Here is a 22,972-nt window from a genome sequence, read left to right as displayed (position 1 = left end):
GGGAGGAGTGGAAGGGGTTGAATCAAAGGCGATAGAGAAGAAACATACAGAAGAAAAGCTGCCGTTAAAGACAAGTTAAAGTGCACGTGTCACTATCGAAGGAAGGACATGTCAAAAACATGGAAACAAATTCAGAAACACTGAAGCAAATTCAGAAAATAAACACTGCAGAAAATTCAGAAACAGTGAAGCAAATTCAGGACAGAAACAGTGAAGCAAATTCAGAAAAGAAACCCTGAAGCAAATTCAGAAACACTGAAGCCCACCAGAGAGAGGAGAGGGGGCCTATGGGTAATGGATGAGGGGGTATGAGGGAATGAGGGACAAAAAACAAATGCAAGAGACGGACATGTAGAACAGAGGAGAGGATGAAGAGACAGACGGAAAGAGAGACAGAGAGAGAGAGAGATAAAGTGATAAAGAAGGACAAACAAGAAGAATCAAGCTTCAGTAAAAAATTTAAAAAAAAAAAACACATAATGATGCCATTTATTGGTACATTTATATTTTGACTGTCTCTAAGGTTATAAATATAAATGTGATTATTCATCTAGTTGAAGTGAGCACCAATGTGTGCGAGTAATACCTGCGCGCTGATGTAATACAGCGATGATGTCACTCCTTTGGCAGGACGTCCTGCTCCAGCAGCGCTAACTGAGCGCAGGCTAGCAGCACCCTTAGGCTGGAGAGGGATACCGGTCGCATTTTCACTGGCCTTGTCATGTTTAAAAACAAACAAAAAAAAAAACAAAACAAAAGCCCTTTCTGGCTAACACTATCTCCCAAACCGCCACTGCTGTGGTCACATGACTTTCCCCATCGGCACACGCGGCCAGCCCGGTCCGATTTGAGCCGGAGCGCGGGACCGCGCCGCCCGGGGCCCATTTTCATTCGCCACCGAGGGACCGGCCCACACAGCCGACTCAAACGCCCTTCAGCCAAACCGCGGTTTGCAAGAGGGTCTGCGAGGCCCTCAGGTTGCTGGCTGTCCCATGACACAGGACACCAGCTGTCTTGCACATATAAGCAAACTACCGTGTCCTTCTGAATCTCGTGGAATCCAAACACTTTTCAAAACATTACATTTAGAGATTCGGGTGTGACCATCTCTTCGTGGACGGTCGTTCCATTTTTAGCCCGTAACACTTCCACCGTGACGGCGGAAACAACTGACCACAGCAATGAGGTCACGCGAAGGCGAGAGATCAGCTCGGCAGGCGAGAAAAAATGTCAAAGAGCGCAAATAAAAACACGCCGCTGTGTCTTTACACTACCGCACGCTAATTTTACATCTGAACGGACCATTTTTGACATTCAAACGGGGTCGGAATCAGGAAATTATGACACCTTGGGTTCATCAACAGGTTCACCATTTTTAAATGCTAATTCATTTATTGTTTTTTTTTTTTTTTTTACAATGATTAGGTTTTATTTTGTTTCAACTGTGTTACAATATCAGTGTTGCCTTTTTCTTTGCACCGATACTGTATTATGCTAAATATAACTTAGGTGTGAACTATGCTGTAAATGACACTAAAAAGTGAATGAATAACGGAACTGAATAAATTAATGCACATAAAGGTAAATGTCCAATGATTGAACTGGTAAAGGGGAGCATTGAAACCGCCTTGTAACCCCTCCCACCCGCCCAAAGGGATCACAGAGCTTCTCCACCCTAGCTCCCCAGTGGTGGAACGAACTCCCCGTCCCTCTCCGAACCTCCCCCTCACTACCCATCTTCCGCCGTGGCCTGAAGACTCATCTCTTCAGACTATACCTAGACTAACCACCACCACGCTGTATATTTCACTCTTTAAAAAAAAAAAAAAAAAAAAAAAACCCTTTTCATGACACTTGTTACATGTTGCCCCATCCCAGCACTTCTTGGTAATTTGTATTTGTCCTAATACTGTAGCTTATTCTTCTGCCTAGTTGGCTTTGCAGAGGTTAGGTCAGAATAGTGTTCACTGTGTGAACTGTGTTCTTGGCTAGAAATAGCTGTACAAAATAAGTATTGTACCTTACTGAACCTGTGTTTAGCAGTTGTCTATGACCATGAAATGCACTTTTTGTACGTCGCTTTGGATAAAAGCGTCTGCTAAATAAATGTAATGTAATTGACTCAGGAGCCCTGATAGGTCAAGTTAGGGACTGCGTACAGTAAGTAAATGTGTGGAGGTGCTAACTGCCTCAGCAGACACTAAACTAAAGGCCTTAATTAAGACTCCCTAGCGGGACGGTGCAGAATTTCGACAGCGCTGCAGGTGACAGCTTCAAAGCCGGGCCTAGGTTATGCCGCGCCCAAACCGCACCTCGCAGCGCGCCGTCGCAGAACACTCAGTGCCGAGCCGCATCCGCGGCGTGCTAATGTAGCAACCGCTCTCTGCCCGAGCCTGAGGAGAGCGCACAGCACAGGAAACACCACTGAGTCACGACAAACAACCGGCAGGGTGCGAGAGAGAGAGAGAGAGAAGGAGAGAGAGAGGGAGAGAGAGAGAGAGAGAGAGAGAGAGAGAGAGCAGGGGGAGAGAGAGAGAGAGAGAGAGAGAGAGAGAGAGAGAGAGAGAGAGGGAGAGGGCAGAGAGAGAGAGAGATGGAGAGCTTGAGAAAGAGTGCAAGAGAGAGAGTGCTTGCGAGAGAGTGTGAGAGAGAGAGAGAGGGGGGGGGGGGGCATGCAGTGCTGTGTGTAATACACAGCGTGTGAGGTGATGGTGGTGAAGGTGGCAGAATCGCCCTGGCCTCTATCCGCTCCCTCTTTCCCTCTCAGTCAGCCTCTCTGATTCAGTGCACCCCCCTCAGCAGTCAGACCAGCCGCGAAACACAAGGCCCAGTTATGCAATTCAAAGGCCGTCCGTCGCATGCCTCCCGAAATGAGATTACTGTATAAAAACAACGACGCTGAGAAGAAACGGACCGAAAATAGGAGCTTTATTCTCTGTGTGCGTTAGGTGACCTTACGCACCCCCTCTCTGTTTTACAGTAGTCCATGTCCACACCCTTCCTTCCCTCCTCTCCCTCCTCTCCCTCCTTCCCTCCTTTCCACCCTCCCTCCGTCTGTCTCCTCAGTACACAGGTCTACTGTCTGAGGCTTTCCACCCCTCCTCTCCCTCTTTCTCTGTGTGCGTCTTGTGGCTGCCCTGCCTTGCCCCCATTTCTCTCTCTCTCTCTCTCTCTCTCTATCCACCTCTTTCCTTCTTTCTCCCTCTCTCTCTCAAAAGTAGTTTCCCACAAGAGAGACTTCATTCCCCCTGTGAGCCCCCCGTCAATAATCACTAGCAGCACAGGAGCATTTCAAAAAGAAGGACATTGATTGGCACGGACCCGGAAGGGGGGGGGGGGGGGGGGGGAGGGGGGGGCTGGGCTTCAGCACATTTAACTGCTTCCAAATGTGCGTCTGGATCCTGAGGCAATCACGCTCCCAAACCCAGAGGCCTTCCGCCGCCGCCCCCTTCCAAACGGCCCAGCGACGCCTAAGGTCACGGAGCCGGGCTGGCTTCAGAGAGCCCCGCGGGCCTGGAGAGAGCGCTGGCTCCCTCCCCGCGTGCCTCCCGAAAACCAGGCCCGTGCCCAGGGAGAGAGAGAGAGCGCTGGCTCCCTCCCCGCGTGCCTCCCGAAAACCAGGCCCGTGCCCAGGGAGAGAGAGAGAGCTCGTAAAAAAAAAAAAAACGACTGGACCGCGCCGAGACAGGGGGTGCCAATAATTGCACCCCCTCCCATCCCCCTCTGACTCAGGCAGCAGGCCTCCTGCAGGAAGAGGCCAGGTAAGACACGCCCACCGCCGCTGCCTGCGTGTGGACCGGTGCCAGCCTCTCTAAATCAAACGCCGCCCTCTAACGCATCTGCTCTTCAAGGCTCCAGGAGTCGGCCGCTGGGTTTTTTTTTTTTTTTTTTAGCTTTCCCCTCCTGGGCTGAAAAACAAGCGAAGGCGGGCCGCTCCCCACCTCCCCGGCCCGCGGGCCACTCCCCACCTCCCCGGCCCGCTTCCTTCCCCCTTATTGGATCTGAACGGCACGGCCGCAGCGTCCGGTCGATGGGCGCGTGTCCGCCGAGCTCTCCTCTCCCTTATGTCACACAGCGTGCGTACTGACCCTTCCCTCTCTTTCTCTCTCTCCGTCTCCCCCCCCCCCCCCTCGTTCTCTGTTTGTCACCCCCCCCCCGGCTCTCTCTCTCGCCCTTCCCCCTAACCTCTCCCTCGGTATAAAGTCTCGTATTTTCCACACAGAGCTGGAGCTCCGGAATGAAAGGGCTCCTTCTCTCGCTCAGTCTCTCGCTCAGTCTCTCCCTGTCTGACTCACACCGGCTGCGTTTCCATTTCACACCTGTCTGTGTGCGCGGGGAGGGAACGCCGCCCCAGCGCTGGAGGCAGGTTCCCCCCAGACAGGGTCACTGTCTGTGTGCGCGGGGAGGGAACGCCGCCCCAGCGCTGGAGGCAGGTTCCCCCCAGACAGGGTCACGGGAGCTGGAGGACTCTGCCGACTGCACTGAGGAGCCAAGAGCAGAGACCAGGGACTGCCAATGCACACACTCACACACACACACACACATACATATATACACACACATACACACACACACATACATATATACACACACACATGCACGCACACACACACACACACACACACACACACACACACACGTACATACACACACACACACACATACACACTCACACACACAAACATACATATATACACACACACACACATACACGTACGTACACACATACACACACACATACATACACACTCACGCATGCGCGCGCGCGCGCGCACACACACACACACACAGCTTGACAGTCAGGACATCTCTCCAGGGAATCTACTTCTCCAGCTGTAAACACTGGTCTCAGCTGGATGCCGCCGCATCACGTGAAAGGTAGGCGGGGCCACGCAGACGCCATTAGACTCGCGCGGCAGTAACCGATTGGCACCTTCCGCCTCAACTCAATTGACCCCCCGTCTGCATCCGCATTACGGGGAGTTAGCGAAGCGCTCGATGCGCCCGAGGAGCACGGAATCCCGCCATTCAGCGGGAGCCAGTCAGCTAGCAGGAGCCCCACGGAAGCCTGCCGTTTCCCCGGCGACGGAACCGCTTCTGTTCCGTTCCCATTGCCACTCGCCCCCCCAGGACACCAGCGTTCTGCCGCACTGCCTTCTGGGTATATCTCTGTTCGGACCCTCTTTCGCCTCACACAGCGCTCACCCTCTCTCTCTCTCTCTCTGTCGGACTTAACCTCCGTACGGGGGGACTATGAGATTCTGAGTGACGGAGAGGGAGACGGAGACAGACCTTCCTCTGAGCGCAGAGAGAGAGAGAGAGAGAGATAGAGATAGAGAGAGAGAGAGAGAGAGAGAGAGAGAGAGGCGCCAGCTCAGCCCGCGAGGCCGAAACTGCGCTCGGCTCCGAGAGAAGAAGAGGAAGAGCACAGAGATGAGAGACGAGCCGCTACTCTCAGCGCAGCTGCAGGATGCGCAAAAGCCTCGTTCACACGGATGTGAGCTTCGGTTGGGGTGGGGCGGGGTTAGGTGCGGGCTGAAGGGAACTTAGTTGGCAAGACCTAAGTTGACTAGTTTCAAAATGCCTAAATTTGAGAAGACCAAAGTGGAGTGATTCCTCTCTGTCCAAGCTTCAGCTGAGGTGCTGTGGAGAGGGATGCTGCTAAGCTTCTATGATGGATGGCTATCTGTCTGGAACCTGCTGAAACTTTTTTTGGGGTACAGGGGTGGGCTGGGCAGAGGAAAAGAGTGTGATGCACAACTTCAAATGAACCCATCTCATTGGCATTAATGCTGTGGGACAATACCTGCCCTGATCCCACCAATGTGGCAGGCTACTTAGTTTCACCGCACGGTTCAGTAAACACAGTAGAGCTGGCAGAAGCAACACAAACCTCAACCGACCTATATCCCAAAGGCTCAAAACGACCGTGTTTGTGCCGGTCAGGCTAAAATAATGTCCAACACTTCCATTCATTACAGACTTCTCTTGGCTAACCTACTGAAAGTATTGGCCTATTTCATAAAACTTTTGTAAACTGTTGGCCTAAGCAAGCCTTAGGCCAACAGTTTATAAAAAACGGACATAACCTCAGACCACATCCCAGGCACGGTTCAAACTGAAATCTAAATGACTGTTTGGGCTCAACTGTTGACAAGAGGAAAATGACCGGACTGGCTGAAACAGGTCACACAGAGAGTCATAAAGAGAGGTGCTAGAGGCAAAATATGGGTCATAAGAAATAGTGCTAAAGACTGAAAAGTGGATGTTAAAAAGAAGGGTTTGCATGTAGTGACACTCTGGCACTCAAGGCAACAAGTACTACTGATTTTCATTCTTGTCCTTAACCAGGGACTGATTTAAACCTGGGAGACTAAAGACAGAGCGGATTTTCAAGAGGAATTTCTAGCCAATCGGTGACATTAATCCGTCAATTAACTATCAGGTAGAAAAGAAAACTCGGCAGCACCACTGGACTCGCGTCTCTGCTGTGGGCTGAAATAGGCTTTTGGAGAAGGCAGCAGTTGATTGAAATGGAGTTAGAGCAGAGGGCTCTGTAGACTGAAAAAGAACATTAGAGAGAGCAGGCTGCGCAGACAGGACGGCAGAAGAGCGAAAAACAAAAGCAAGATACGAGCAGCCAAATGTCTGACAAAGTTTCCTAATAATCAAAGAAAAGGAAAGACAAACAGGCTGAGTTATCGCACGCTCCACACCTTCGTCCCAGTAGTACAGTAAAGCAGACACGCGCTCACGCGCGGTCTCAGTAACTCAGAGGCTGAAAGCCGATAGTTCAGCGCTAACTTTGTCTCCAAACAAATGATCAGCTTCCCCACCCCGTGACTCAGGCCAGAGGGGGCATGATATAAGCATGTTAACGTGTGCCGCGGTTATGGGGCAGCATAGCACTGCGCAGTCCTATTCAGGCAATTCTCAAAATAGCCCAGTTCAATTAGACTTCAATTAGAATCACTTTGACCAGCTCTATTAGCCGACACAACGCAAAAGGCTGACGTATTGCGACCACCACGAACCCGCTATTTCGGTTGTTTTTATGGTCTGCAAATAAGTAACAAAACCACATCGGTACAGAAAGCATCTATTCTAAATATGTTGATGAGCGAGCACCTGACCTTTGTCACATCATCATTAGTAATGGCTGGTCCAATTCTTGAGTACACTTGCAATTGTATAACATGCATGATGCTGCCTAAATGTATGTTGTAATTATAACCATAGTAATAATGTATCAATAGATACGTGGGCTATTATTACTACTATTAGCATCATTGTTATTTTTGACATTTATAGCACAAGGCAAATCACTCCAATTCACCAAACACACGAACCTTTGCAACAATGTATCAATGCCTAGGGGTACCATTTGCATGCGAAAATCACACATCTAGCTGGCAATGAAGTTGCCGAATGCTAGCCGGTTAGCTACCATCATTTAATATTTTACATGGACACCTTAATTCATTTGCACCGAATGCCAGCCTCAGCCTCCGACATGTTACAAAATTCATCGAAATTTCGTGCCATGATACGGCGGCCAAACTCTGCATTCCGACACTCTGGGAAATATCTAGCGCTAGCTAGCATAGCCAGCAAGACTCTGCGCTAACGGTATCTGTACCAGCGACCTAAATGCCCTCAAGCGATTGTTTATTGTAACAATGCCAGTTATGCGCTGCTGACTGTATCGTTTTTTCAAAAAAATGGGTCAGACGAGCGACTTACCTCAACAAATAGGTGAAATGAAGAGGCAGCCGTCTAATAAGCTTTCCCGTTCGAAAGTTGAGGTTCGTTGGTAGAAAAAACCATTGTACGCGGAAGTACAAATTCAAGTGCAGAAATTCGCTTTGCGCTATTTTCTATCAGCAAAACATTGACACGTTCATGCATTTATTAGACAAATTATGCTACGAGGTAATTTGCTGCAAGTATTGCCAAAATACGTATTGATTATGCGCTTTTCGCGGAGGAAAAAATAAATTATTGCAGTCTTTTCTTTTATTAATATTGAGGTAACTTTCCTTCTTTCTCTGCCGTTTCCTATGCCATCCTGTTTGACTTCCCCCGAAGACGAAAAAAAAATCTCTGTAAAAGTAGCTAGTTGGCTTCTATGTGGCCGAGTTCCGCACTGTGTTACACACTATTAGTTCCCCGCGCAAAACTAAATCGGTCACTGCATTTTTCTCAGTGCGGGCACACTGCCACCCTCCTCTTTGAATTTAAATATATCAACCACTGTAGTCTTTGCGTCTGTTACATTAAATGAATACATCACGCTTCGGCAACTACCACTGAATCCAATCGGAGGTGCAGCTCACTAACTGCCCTAACACATTAAATGCAGTGAGTACTTAAAAGTATTGAAATGCTTGAATGCTTTTCGATGTTCTTTGTTGCACGTATTGTATATTGCATTGTACATTGTCTACTTAGCACTTTTTGTGATCAAGGCATCAAGTACCAGGTAGTCCCCTGGCCATATAATGAAATTAAATGTAACTATATAGGACTGCCAGAACTTGCATGATTATAGTCCTGATTGTGGGGCAGTGTGCGTTTATGACAGACATGCCAAATGAATGAAATGAAATAAAAACACAAAACAAAATAGCAATAAGAAATAAAACTAATGATTTGTGCAATAACCGTTGCATCCACTTCTTCATAAATAAAATAACAATAATGATACCAATTAGGACACGCTGGGGCACCAAAGTATTGGTCTGTTAAAATCAAATAATCTAATGCAGTGCAGTTGTGCTGCAAAAGTAGAACAATCGATGGGCAGTCAACATGAGATGACAGCGTGAGTATAGCAAAATATGTTCTCCACACAAAGAGGTTATTCACAGATGTGACCAGTGTGAAAAAATAACACAAATGAACAGATATAACAGTCAGCTACCTCACATGCGAGGCTATAGCAGTGCTGCTCTTCCCTCCAGCTGTGACAGGTTTGTTATGCTGCCGGTGAGGTGCAGTTTCTTTCTGCACTCTTTAGCAGTGTTCATGTGTGTGTGTGTGTGTGTGTGTATATGTGTGTGTGCGTGTGTACGTACATATGTGTGTGTGTGTATATGTGTGTGCGTGTGTATGTACATATGTGTGTGTGTGTGTGTATATGTGTGTGCGTGTGTGCGTGTGTACGTACATATGTGTGTGTATGTGTGTGTGTGTGTGCATGTGTGTGCGTGTGTACGTACATATGTGTGTGTGTGTGTGTGTGTCCATGTGTGTGTACGTGTGTCTGTGTGTGCATGTGTACGTATGTAAGTCGCCCTGGATAAGAGCGTCTGCTAAATGCCTGTAATGTATGTATATATATATGTGTGTGTGTGTGTGTGTGTGTGTGTGTATGTGTGTGCGTATGTACGTACATATGTGCGTGTACGTGTGTGACGTGTGTGTGTCCGTGTGTCTGTGTACGTGTGTCTGTGTGTGTATGTATTTATGTGTGTGTGTACGTGTGTGTGTGTGTGCGTGTTACTGTTATCTGTTATTTATATTAATGTTGAGATGACAGACCATTCACCAAGAAAAGGTGTCATAATTTATTGACATGCGTACAATGCCTACATGATGCTCTCTTTTTCAGAATAGGTTGTGCGACCGGATCACCCCTAACACTATCATGGCTTTTGTACAATGTTCATGGGTGTTCCCATGAACAAAAAATAAAAAATAAAACTACACTCATATATATGTAAAAAAGTATTTTCTGCGACTGGTACATTCTAAAGTATTTTAAAGTAGATTCTCAGCAATGAGAGGCAACTACACTCAAAAACTCTCTCTCTCTCTCTCTCTCTCTATCTATCTATCTCTCTGCACATGTGTTCAGCATGAAGTGAATTGTGAATACCATTATTTCCTGTGTTTCATGTTTGTCATGCACTGCAATGTGTGTGAACAGATGATTAAACTAAATAAACCTTTTTTGGAATTTAAAATAGCTCTGTCCGTCCCACCTTTTACTCTTTATTTGTTTCTTATTATTTTGTCCTTTCCTTCTTTTCCTTATTATTGCCATAATTTAACAGATTTTTGAATCATTTTAGTAAAAAAAATATATGAAAGGGATGTGAGAAATTGTGTGTCTTACTCAGACGCACACACACTCGCACACACACACACACACATTTTCTTTCATGTAATTTGCTTTCTCTTTGTGTGCAGGAAGCCTGTACCTCTATCTTTCTCTTTCATCTTTTCACCGTGCACTCATTTCCCGTCTTCTCTTTCTTCATTCTTTGACAGTTTCTGTGAAAGTTGGGTTCAAAGTTCACTTTCATGTTTTTCAGCGGCGCACAAACGCATCAGGCCGTGGATGTAGTCGCTCTTTTATAATGTTATTTTTTACACTGCATCCTGAGCCATTTACAAGCTCCGAGTGTTCTATGAGAATCCTTCCCAGACAGACCATTTGTATTGTCCAATTTGTTTATTTTACTCCGTGTAACTGAACCTTTTTTTTTTTTTTACAGTGTAATTGCTTACTGCTTCGAGAAAACTTAATCTAAATCAGTAGTGCATGTCAAAGATTCATTACAGACATTGCATCCCCCAAAATTTTTAAGTTACCATGGAAAAACATAACGTTATTCATTCACAAATGCAGTTCGTCCCCGCCCAATTTCTCCTGGTTTTCTATCAGATTGCTTTGGTAGACTTGTGCCGTGTCTTACCCCATCTGAGTGTAAAATAACAAGACCAGGTTAAAACCTAGCATATGGCTGGACCTAACACATGTGATCCGGCCAACCAGTGGTGTAACTTCATCACTCAGTCACTCACTCAGTCACAGACATTCGCGTTTGTAGGGCTGGCCCCGCTGTTGCGGCCCAGCCAAAAATTGAAGCGGACCAGTTCCACATATGTGACTGGTGAATGTTGTAGAATTGAGCATGGGCCCCCCCATGTGGCAGCTATGTGTAACAACTCTGACACACCACATGGTTGACAATGGGCCCAAAATTGCAAACTCAATAGGGCGAATTAGCCAGTTTCCATGCCAAGAGGGAAAAAAAATAAACCTTGTTTTGAAATACTCTTGAAAGCACTAATCGGTTTCCCGATTAAATTTGAAGCAAAATTGAATTTTTAAAATATCCTGTTCATTTCTCAGGGAAGATAAGAATTCTTTTGTGTGCTAAATAGGGATAGATTTCTCTAAACTTAACATCAAATAACAGATGAAAATACAAAAGCACATTATCACTCATTCTGCACGGATGATGATGAGTGAATTCCCTCTGAGCCGGTGATGAATGAGTCATTTCAATCGGGGGTTGAGTGCAGAGAGTGAAACAGGTGACAGACATCATTGACACATTTATGGAAATATATTAACGCTGCCCTAGGGGCCCATCTGTGCCCCTCCACTGTGGAAAGATCACAGTGGCTGTCGGAGAGTACAGCGGAAATAAGCAGAGAGACAATGACAAGGTGACAGGAAGATGTAAATTAACTATAATTATAGTAGAAGTTAGAGGATTGAATATCAGCACCGCCAACAGGTGTGACACTAAGGACCACAGATTTACCAACCAACAGTTCAAGACTGAACTTGAGTGCATGGTAGATTAGGACAAACTGGACACAGACACACACGCGCACACAGGGAAACACACACATACGCACACAAACAGGAAAAAAACACACACACACACGCACACACACAGAAAACACACACACACACACACACAGGAAAACCTACCTACACACACGCACACACAGGGAAACACACATATGCACACAAACAGGAAAAAAAAAACACATGCACACACACAGGAAACACACACACACACACACACAGGAAAACCTACCCACACACACACACACACACACACAGACATGAATGCACACACACACACACAAACACACAGGGCTCTAAATTCAGGAATGGGAAAGTTAGACAAACACAACAGTATCCTAAACTCCAGAATAATGTTTATTGCTTTTGAAGATATGACTATTTTCTTCTTTTGTTTTTTTTTTCTCTTCTCTTTACAATAGAACAAAGAAAATGACTTATAATCTCACTGCATGGCAAAGTTTTGATTTGTACACACAGAAGAGAAGAAACGTTTATTTACAGCAGTCTTATACAGTGGAGAACAGGGAAAAGACAAGGAGAGGAAGGTACATGTGTATTATTGGCAGGGAGTCTTTTTTCCTCAACTTTCTGTGGAAAGGAATAAATCCCGTCATGTTATCGTTACAGTAACTTGGTGAAATATTACTTGAAGCTCTGTTCAATCTGTATAGTTTTGTTTTTCTGTGCAGTATGCCTCAGTAGTGAACTGAACTGTACTGTGAGCTTGCTCTACTTTGTATGTACACTGTTTGCACACAGTGCAGTGTTTATTGCACTTAAACAATGCTGTTTGCAAAACAGATAATTCAATATATTCTCTGGTATGTTGCCATGGTCAAAAGCAGTGGTTGAAAGAATTGACAGATTTGAAAAAAAAAAGAAAATGTGCTGCAACCAAAATTCACATCATACAAATTACTGTACAGTTACACTGAGAGAACACTATCTATATATATTTTTAAAAAAGACAAACCGCATATTTAAACCCTTTAGGGTTAATTCTATTTGCATTAAAAATAAATACTAATGGGGATATTTAATAAGCGTTAAGAAAAATTTGAACAAGTCCCTGTCCAAACACTGTCGTCTTCAAAAATGTATCTTCTGAGAGCTTTGAATTTGCCATTAATAACTTTTAAACACACTTATAGTTATCTATTTTCAAATATTTGATTTAAAATACTGAATGAAATCACACCAATACAGCTATCTCTCATAATAGTGATAATATTCAAATGTACACAATAATAAAATATATACATTGAAATACAGACAGAAATTCTGTAAGTTGTCAAACACCCTCTCTCTCTCTCGCTCTCTCTCTTCACAAAATCATCAGAAGTGGCTGCAGATTTAAACAAGACTGTATTTTTGTACAACATCGTATACAGACAGATTAACAAAAGGATAAAGGAATGCATGTTAAATAACATATAGTAAACAACCTGAAGATTAACTTCAAATTAACATGTACAGAGCTCTGTGCATCCACAAGCCTTTCATACCCAATTTGTCTGCCTGCCGTCATGTGTAGGAATGCCAATTATCCACTAGATGGCAATGTCTGCCAATAAATTGTAAACTGCAACCCGCACAGAACCTTCTGCACCGACCGCAACCAAAAAAACCGACGGCCAAAATCCTGGAACGTATACTGTTGTCTGCAACATCGTAGGAAAATGACATCAGATTTTATTGTTGCCCGTTCAGCATTTCGCCTCGGAGTGCAGGTTGAAATGAAGTGGTTCGGCGCTCCGTGTGGTGTAATGGAGCACGGCATGTCATCTCACGCTGTAATTGGCGCAGTTTAGCCCACTGCAGCAAACCTCAGCCTAGTGCAGGGCAGTTCAGTGCAAACACAGTCAAGCGGAGCACAAGGTAGGACAGCACAGTTATCGTCAGCAACACAACACTAATCATCAAAAATTATTGCACAGTACAATATTGCACAGTGTAGAGCTTTCCGGCGTAACATACCCTTTTGTTTCACTACAGAAGAACAGTAAGTACCACTGTGTAACCGTGATGTTTTGGCACTTATTCAAAATGCTCCTTTTCTGACTGGAACACCTTGGGGAGCTGCCTGATTGGGGAGGGGGGGGGGGGGCGGGGTGTAAGGGTCAAACGCAGTCGGGGGTGCGTGGCCCGTTGAGCTGGGGCGCAATTTGAGTGGGCGAACGGAGCCGGAACCTTCCGAGGGAACGATAGCGCCTCCCCCCCCCCCCTCCCCCCCACGACACCCTGGCCGGGCCGAAGTCACGAGTCGGCGGGGGCTGCAGATGAATTAACAGGAGAGGAGGACAGGAGCGCGGGCGTGGGAGGGAGGGAGGGAGGGAGGGAGGGAGGGAGAAAGGATGAAGTGAACTGAAAGAGGGCAGGGACACGGCAGAGAGGAAACTAACGACAGCACAGAGAGGGATGAGTAGGGAGGGGACAGAGGAGAAGAGCCCGAAGGAACAAATAAATAAACGCTAAAAGAGCACCATGACAATAAAGATGGCATTAAAGAGAGAGAGAGAGAGGGAGCCACGGAGAAAGAGAGAGAGGGGAGACAGAGGGAAAGGTGTAGTTAACCAGAGAGTGTATTTATTAGCTGTGAGTTGATTTAAGTGCTTCTGTTTCCCTGTGTCGTTCCACGAGAGAGAGGGAGGGAGAGAGGGAAGGCGGGAGGGATGGAGGCGGAGGGAGGGATGGAGGTGGAGGGGTGCCAGGCAGCAGGCTCTTGAGCGGATGGGGAGAAGCGTGGCGGGGGAGGGAGGAGAGGGGCGGAAGGGGCGCCGTCGCTTTGCCCTCCAGGGCCTGCGGCCGGCTGTTCAGCCTGGCCTCCTTGGAGACGGCGAAGTCGGCCTCGTTCTCGTTCTCCGAGCTGCAGTCGCTCAGGTCGGTGATCTCCAGCTCCGAGTCGGACTCGGGGTCCTGCTTCACCCCCCCCCGCCTCTCCGAGGGGCTCTGCCGGCCGCCGGCGCTCCCCAGACCCACGCCCCCCAGGCCCAGGCCCAGGCCCAGGCCCAGCCCCAATCCCAAGCCCAGCCCGCTGCCCTGGCTGTTAGCCTCTCCCCGCTCCCCCGCGCACCCGTTCCCCTGTTCAGTCCGGCTGAGCGACAGGGCGCCCGGGTAGGGGGGGATGCACAGTCTGGGCTGCCCCCCCGCCGTGCCGTTGGTCCCCCCCGTTTGGCCCCCGCCCCTCTCTCCCGAGTCGCTCGGCGGCAGCAGGGAAGAGAAGGGGTGGGGCAGCTGGGACAGGCTGCTCTGGAGCGGGTTGGGGTAGAAGTGGGAGGGGTAGAGCGAGCCGGAGGGCAGTTTGGGACAGTTGTTCAGGGAGAATGCCCCTGGGAGGTAGGGGTTGAAGCCCCAGGGGTAGTCGAAGGGAGGGCTACGGGGGTAAGGTCCCAGCAGAGAGGGGGGCTTGGAGTAACAAGGGGCACCTGCAAGAAATGAGGGGAAAAAAGATCAGGATTTTTCTTTAAATTTGTACTAAAGCTACTAATAATATTAACTGACAATATTATAACAAAATTGTACTAATGGTAAGGTAGTGCAATACAAGAAATACTATCATAGTAGAGCAGTAATGGTAAGGAGCTGGAATTTTATTACAAGGTTCTTTTTTTGAAAATCTGAGTTGATCTGTGTAAACTGGTTGATATTCTATCGGCCTAACCTGCCAGTTAGAAAACTGCATGTACTCTCAGTTGACCCCCAAACCTATGCAAGACATTTATTTTATTAATATTGTGATAACACTTAGTGTTTTATAGACATTCCACAAAGGGTTCTGTTTCAGCTCCGGGCTAAGAACTCTAAATAGTACTGAGAACTACATTCAAATTCACCTGTCACTGTAACAGCATCAGTAAAACTAGATGGGCATTCAATGTCAATCACTCAAACAACAATCACTCAGTTCCTCTTTTGCTCCTTGCTTGTTGTTGCACAAGACATCCAGTTTCTACTTCTCTTCACTTTTTTGCTCGGCAAAGCAAGTCCTGCCCTCACACTCTACCTCTATACCTCTCCCCTCATCCCTCTCTCTCGCTCTCTTGCTCTCTCTCTCTCTCTCTCTCTCTCTCTCTGGTATTTGCTATTCAGGGCTAATTTGGCAGTAGCTGAGTCTCTCTGTGTTAGGCCAGGAGTAGCTGGCAGACACATGAATATTGAATCAGTCAGGCAGGCCTCACTTGCTTATGAAAACAGAGTAATGGGTGCCCACAGGCCACAAACTGAAGCCTGCACCCTCAATTAGGGCCTTCCTGCTTGGGTAGGGATTAGGACAGGGGGGACACAGGGGAGGGAAAGGAGGAAAGATACCTCAGGACAAACACGAGGAGGGGGCTGCGGAGGGGAGCAGACGTACAGTACACACACACGCACACACACACACACACACACACGCACACACACGAGCGCGCGAGCGCACGCGTACTGACGCATAAATACTGAAACAAACGCGCTGCGCGGATAACAGACACACAAACACACAAACACGTAGAGAGGCGCTGCGCGCACAGAGAACAGACAGGGCGCACAGAGAACAGACAGGGCGCACAGAGAACAGACAGGGCGCACAGAGAACAGACAGGGCGCACAGAGAACAGACAGGGCGCACGAACGCGGGGCGCGGACGAGGCGCAGACGCGGGTGCGAGCGACGAAGACGGGCGGCCCCAAACGGGCACGCTGTCAGGTGACCGCACGGTCGATTTTGCGTCCCCTCGATGACCATCAAACGCTCACGCACCTCCTCTCTCGGTACAAATCTGCCCTTCCCTCCGTTCTTTTTTTCTCTCCTCCCTCTTTTTTATCTCTCCATCTGAAGAGTTGCACTCAAGGCAGGACAGCGAATGCCCTCAGTCCGTCTCCCCACTCTGACCCTCCGTCTTTTTTTCGGTCAGTGTCACTACAGGCGTCCTTGCGTGTCACGCAAAAAAAAACCTCACATCTCCAAAAAAACTCAATTGTCAGGAACAACAAGGAACTGCACGTTTTTTTTTCCTTTCCATTTAAAAAAAAGGTTTATGGTCACATTTGGGGTTTTTTTGTCGAACCAATTTTATTAATGGCCGAGTTATGAAACACTGACAGAAAGAACTGCAGAGCTGGATGTGATATTTCAGCCTGTGGACAGGGAAGGTTTTTTGTTTGTGATACAGTGCTGTCAGGATTTGATTCCAATCCCCAAACCCTCCTGCGCCCCTCCATCCTCACCTGAGCTCAGAAACGGAAAAGCGTCCAGTCTGAGTTTGTCCCCCTCGGGCCCTGGGGGGCCTCCCGCTCTCTCAAACAGGGAACCCGCCCTCACTGACTCCGGCAAGCGAGGGAATAGGGACTGCAGAGCCTGGGACGAAGAGAGAAAGAGAGAGAGAAAGATTTAAAAAAAAGAGAAAGAGAAATGAAGACTGTCCACACTTGGATATATCTTGAATTTGTATCTTTTAAACGATCCAATATCTTTATCGTTTATGTAAACAGGCACAAGAAAGTCTGTGCTTTATGTTTACAGAAAATGTAGTTATAGCATATGCATATTTCAAGCACAAAAATTAGCTCCAGTTTCATTCAGTGAGCGATACAGAAACTGAAAATAAAATATTCTTTAATATGATGTTCATCAATATTACAAGTAAAAATATCATCATTGTTTTCAGCTGCCAAATAGCTGGTAAGAAAAGATGGTCTGCAGATTAATGTATTTATTGTGCTTTCCAGTGTGACTGCAAGAGAGAACACAGACAGGTGTAGTGAGTGTGACAAATACCACAGTTATCAGCCATCGGCAATCAGTTTGTTGCAAATAATATCATTTTGTTATGGTAGAGGCAATCATATTTTTTACCTTGTAAATGCCAATATGATAAGACAGATATGTTCTCGAGTGCAATTTCATTTTGTGTCCTTTAAAAAAAATGATGGCTGCAATTCTTTTAAAAGAGCCTTTTGGGTGTGGTAGCACGCATGCACGCACACACACACACACACACACACACCTACACACTCACATACACGCACACAAACACACACACACACACAAATGTGCACACACACACACACACACGCACACACACATCTACACACACGCTCACACACTCACACACACACACACACACACACACACACACACACACACATCCACACACACAAACACACACACACACACACACACACACACACACACATACGCATGCACACACACAAACATCTACACACACGCTCACACACTCACACGCACACTCACAAACACGCCAAGGACGGGATGAAGGGGGCAACAGGGGACTTGCTCTTGGAGGATGAGCGGGGTACTGAAGAAAAAGATCTGATGACCATAGAAAAAAATGTGCACAGGGCATACAGACAGACATACAGACAGACAGAGACAAACATCGTTGTTCTTTTTAGGGCACAGGTCTGTCCTCAGTTACACGACTGTTGCGCAAGAGCACAAATTAAAAGGGAGAAATTTTTTATTTTTTTAAAAGAGTAGACGCTAACTCGACCTCCTCTGAGAGATAGCGCGGGTGCGAGGGAGAGAGGGAGTGAGAGAGAGAGAGAGAGAGAGAGAGAGAGAGAGAGAGAGAGAGAGCAAAGGAGGAGGGGGGGGGGGGGGGTCTAATTGAGGGGAAACGGTGAAGTCCCCCTGCGCTCTCGGGAGACGGAGCCGGGCGAGGGATTCCGCGCGGGGCCCCTGATCGATGCTGTCACCCGGCGGCTCAGCGGCAAGCCGGGGAGAGAGAGACCGCGCGCTTCCAAGCCGCCGCGCCGCCGCCGCCTAACGAACCCGCATTAATTACCGCAGGACTGATCTGACGCATTCCTTCATTCCTTTCATTTCCGATCGATGGCAGAGATGGATACATGATGTGAGGGATGGCCGGGTGGCGGGGGGGGGGGGGGATAACGTCTTCTTTTGTTTTAAGAACATTTAACACCTCTCCTCTGTCACCTTCGCTCCATCTTTTTCTCTTCCCCCCCCCCCCCCCCCACCCCCCACCCCCCACCTCCCTTGAATACCATTGTCAATGAACAGGAAACCTTTGAAAACGTGTTTTGACAAAAAAATAATAATAATAATATGCGCAATTAGTGTCCTTCTGTTTTGTTCAGCCGAAATGCAACCGAATCTATTTGATGTTCGGACGCAGGAAAATCTAGAATCTTCAAATTGAAATATGAAGGATGTGCCTGAGTGCAAACAAAACCAATAGAGCCATCAAAAGAATCCAATGATGCGCGTGTCCCTATTGAAGCTGCAGTCGGAAAACGGCGCTGATTTAATGTTTCCATTTACGGTTTCATTGTTTACATCAATTTCTTCTTCAAGAGAGGGAGTTTAAGAATCACTCAGGGCAAGCAGTGGCTGCATTTGTAAAGGACGTATTAACTAACATAAAAATATATTATCAAATACTCTTGCTTTCTGCCGTTAAGCATAGTTCATAAACTATCGATAAAATATTTTTTTATGACAACACAGCCTTTTTATTGAGAAGTATAAAAAATGAGCCATCACTGCCCCTAAGGTACAATGACAAGTGATTTGTGTCACAGTGCACAATTATGGAATCAGTTTTAAAAGAAAATACTTAAAAGATTCAAACACTACAAATCCCAGAATTCTTCAAGGTTTGGACCTGCGCACTAAAATGAGATGGTCCAAACTGTGGACAGGCCAGACTGTGTAGTCAGGCAACCTTATCCAAAGAAATCTGCTTGATGGATGTGACAACCAAAGCACTATCGCTAACACAGAGTTGGACTCTGACTAAATTTTCAGAGACTGTAATGCTTAATTAAATTACACAAGGGCTACTTATTCAATCTGAATGTCGTTTGTGTCCAGGTTCTGACAACCGCAGTGAATCACACTCCCTTGTTTTCACACAGTGAAGTGGACAGTTTACCACAGACCTGTGCAGAGACCAGGCAGAACACATCTGTGGATAGGGATCGATCAGGCAAGGTTGCCTATTTGGACAGAAATGCCCCCGGTGTCTTTAGCCAGCACCAATTGACTGCAGTTGCACCTGCTGGGCTGAGCCTCTAGACTAGAATAGACACCGGCTGCTTTTCCATCCAAAGCCTATTTTCTCCTCCATCTTTCCCCCTCAACATCTCCCCTCTTTCCCACCAACTTTTCTCCCCAATGTCTCTCTCCATTTGGGACGGTTCCCCTACTGTTTAGCCAACCCACACATAGTAAAAATATTTCAAGCATCAATTTAACAACAACAGTGTTCATGTGAGCCCAAAAGAGATAAGATGAACTCTGCCGGAGTAAAAACATACTCTGTCAGTCTATTTCAAACCAAACATTTTTACTGCGTACTCTTGACACACAATGGAGGATTCGCCCTCCATTGTGTGAAGCCCAAATCTTCAACCCAGGCTGTCACTGTAAATAACGTTCCGATCTTCACCGAACCGCCTGGTAAAAATAAAGGTTAAATAAAAAACAAGAACCCCCCCCTTCGGCCCGCCGCGCCCCAGTACCTCGGGGGTGACCGGGCTGCAATCCGGCGCCGCCGACCCGCCGTTGAAGTGGTTCTGGGCGAGCAGGAAAGGGGAGCTGGCCATGTCCAGGAGAGGGTAGTTCACCAGAACCACCTTGCTGAAGTTAAACTTGTAGGTGAAGCGCTTGCCTTTGGTTTTGTGCAAAATCCGTTTGTTGTAGTAGTACCTTGTCGGATGAGAGAGAGAGGCAGAGAGAGAGCGAGTGAGAGGGAGAGAGAGGAAGAGAGAGAGAGAGAGAGAGAGAGAAGGGAGAGAGAGAGAGAGAAAGAGAGGAAAGGGATGGATAGGGAGAGAAGATTAAGACAGATGTGAAGGTAGCAATGACTGTGGATTTGAATACCAAATCAATCAAAAATGAATTCAGCCAGAGAAACATCATGTTAAAACATCCCAGATGAATTCGGACTTTGAATAGCATTTTCAGCTAGTTTAGCCCAAGAGTGAGCACGTGCTAATCCTTCACTCGCCGTGTAATGGAAGCGGATTTCGCACGCAGCGAGTGCTGCGTTTTTTGTTTTTTTTTGCGGCCGTCCGATTGGGCAGAGAGGCGGCGTGTTTCCTCGCACGCGCTTCCCGTGGTGTTTGGCGGAGTCGTCCGAACGCTAAGTGGGGTTGCGCGGGGTACTCGCGCGCGCGCGTGGGCCGCGTGCGGCTGGCATGACCACACACGCAACACGGCGTGTGCATGTCAGGCCACCGCGATCATTTGCACGCGTTCGCTTGTGGCGTGGCTGAGCGTGAGCTGCCCGGTAATTGAGCAATTAAGCAGGGCTAATCAACGAGGCTAATTAAGGCCCGGGCCAATTCATAACAATTAAGACACTAGCGACAGCGCCTATTATTGTGAGGCCGGTGTGAGAGGGTGGGGGGGCGGTGGTGGGGGTGCGGAGGAAAAGACGGGGTACAAGCAGAGGTGCAATAAGGGGGATGTACCTGCGCTTCCCAAATATGGCCTGAGCAACAGCCAGAGCAGAGTGACATGTACAAGTCTAACAGCAGAGGTACCGATCAGTTTTGTGCAGGGAAACTACCTGATATGTTCTTGTTATATCCAACGAGTTTTAAATGGGCTTAATTTTATAATCCTTATTGACTTTTCGGAGCCCTTACAGTGAAATTCAGTTTCCATTTAGATCTTCAAAGATAACGTGAATGGAAAGTATTGACATTCTTCAGGGAAAACACCACCTTAATATTTTGATTTGTGAGGGAGAAGCAGGGAGAGCGAGAGAGAGCAAGAGAGAGAGAGTGGCAGGAAGAGGGAGATGTAAAGGAAGGCCCTCAAGACTGGCAAACAGACAAATAAAGTGCAGAGACACAGACATAAACACACAGACAAGCAGACGCACATGCAGAGATGCATACAGAGACTCAAATACACTGCACCGACACGCAATCACCGAAAGAGGAAAGAAAAGAGATGAGAGAGAGGAGTGTGTGTGTGTGTGTGTTTGTGTGTGTGTGTGTGCTTGCATGTGTGTGTGTGTGTGTGTGCGTGTGTGTGTGTGTGTGTATGTGCGTGTGTGTGTGTGTGTGTGTGCTTGCATGTGCGTGTATGTGCGTGTGTGTGTGTGTGTGTGCTTGCATGTGCGTGTATGTGCGTGTGTGTGTGTGTGTGTGTGTGTGTGTGTGCTTGCATGTGCGTGTATGTGTGTGTGTGTGTGTGTGTGTGTGTGTGTGAGAAAGAGAGAGGGAGATGGGCTAAGGAAGACACACTGAGAGTAACAAACAGAGCCTCGTAGGTGGGAGACAGAGGGATTGGGCCCAGTGATTTATACCGACAGCTACAAAGACAGGGACAGCGATAAAGAGAGACAGACACACACACCTTCGGAAACTTACGAGCAGACAGGTGCAGTCGCACACACTAATAATCTGTGCCTACCTTAGTGCCCGGCTCAGCTTGTCGTAGTTCATGTGAGGCTTGCACTTTCTGATACCCCACAGTCTTGCCACCTCGTCAGGATCTTTGATCACAAATTCTCCGTAATCCCCCTGCCAGGCGATCACCCCCTGGTACTCCTCTTTCTGCAGAAGCTCCAGGATGAAGTGCCACAGCTGGATCTGCCGGGAGCCGGGGCTCGACTCGGGCTTGTAGGCCCAGTCCGGGAAGGCAATGCCTGGGGTGGAGGAGGTGGGAAAGCAGGGGGATGAGACTGAGGCCTGTTTTTAAGGACTCGCTAAAGAGTCTGCCTGACAGACTGACATGTTCATAACGAACTGTCTTACTCACTGCCTCCATTTTTGTCTGGCAGCACTTGGTTGTGTGTTGAAATTGATATTTTTGCGCTTCTGTGCTATATGGCTGCATCTATTTGGGGGGGTGGGAGCAATGACAGTCCTGGAGGGCCGGTTCATATGCAGATTTTTGTCACCAATCACCTCGGCTAAATGCACTCATTGGCAATATACACCGACTCTAGTTCGCTCGTAGATTAAATGTTTCATACAGCGTCACAAGAACCAGTCTTCATCTGTCATTCACGCGCTTATCAAGAAATGTAGCAAAAATTTCAGATGGTGCAAATGCTAGGGCCAATTAAATAAATAAGACCAGAAGTTGGAAACCAGAAACAGTGACGGACCTGGTTGCCCACCCCTGCTCTAGTGTCTGCAGATGACACCCTTATTTTGGCATGCGTTTCGGCAAGGCGATGAATGTGTAACGTTGATTTGCAATCCAACTTCCATGCCTTTAACAATAGGGCAATGAGAAACAAATGTTAAACCACACTTAAAATAAAGGTGGTATTACAAACTGCATCAGTGGTTCCCAACCCTGTTCCTGGAGATCAAGCGCCAAATAACCCTACAAAAGTGCACCTCATTCAACACCTGCAGATCTCATCCAGCT

The 22,972-nt window shown here is 47.3% G+C and overlaps 2 protein-coding genes across 13 annotated transcripts in view; both read right to left on the bottom strand.

The window, feature by feature from the left end:
* The window catches only part of arhgef1b (Rho guanine nucleotide exchange factor (GEF) 1b), a 41,435-nt gene extending 33,273 nt beyond the window's left edge, over positions 1-8,162 (bottom strand). For 4 of the 8 annotated variants that reach the window (XM_035422223.1, XM_035422194.1, XM_035422232.1 and 1 more), the window contains exon 1: positions 7,744-8,160. The gene's annotated coding sequence lies outside the window, so the exon portion shown is untranslated. Of the gene's footprint in view, positions 1-7,743 lie in introns of all 8 variants that reach the window. The other 4 variants (XM_035422184.1, XM_035422213.1, XM_035422204.1 and 1 more) reach the window with 3 other exon arrangements.
* Positions 8,163-13,945: 5,783 nt separating this feature from the next.
* erfl1 (Ets2 repressor factor like 1) overlaps positions 13,946-22,972 on the bottom strand; it is a 55,942-nt gene continuing 46,915 nt past the window's right edge. For all 5 annotated transcript variants that reach the window (XM_035422423.1, XM_035422406.1, XM_035422444.1 and 2 more), the window contains exons 4-7: positions 22,004-22,238; positions 20,098-20,284; positions 16,819-16,948; positions 13,946-15,039 (exon numbers count right to left, since the gene is read on the bottom strand). In XM_035422423.1, coding sequence (XP_035278314.1) covers positions 14,204-15,039; positions 16,819-16,948; positions 20,098-20,284; positions 22,004-22,238 — 1,388 coding nt within the window. In that variant the 3' untranslated portion in view covers positions 13,946-14,203. The remainder of the gene's footprint in view (positions 15,040-16,818; positions 16,949-20,097; positions 20,285-22,003; positions 22,239-22,972) is intronic.

Source organism: Anguilla anguilla, chromosome 1 (genome assembly GCF_013347855.1).
Source record: "Anguilla anguilla isolate fAngAng1 chromosome 1, fAngAng1.pri, whole genome shotgun sequence".
NCBI classification, from domain to species: Eukaryota; Metazoa; Chordata; class Actinopteri; order Anguilliformes; family Anguillidae; genus Anguilla; species Anguilla anguilla.
Note: the sequence above shows the minus strand (reverse complement) of the source record. Positions and strands in the feature narration are given on the sequence as shown.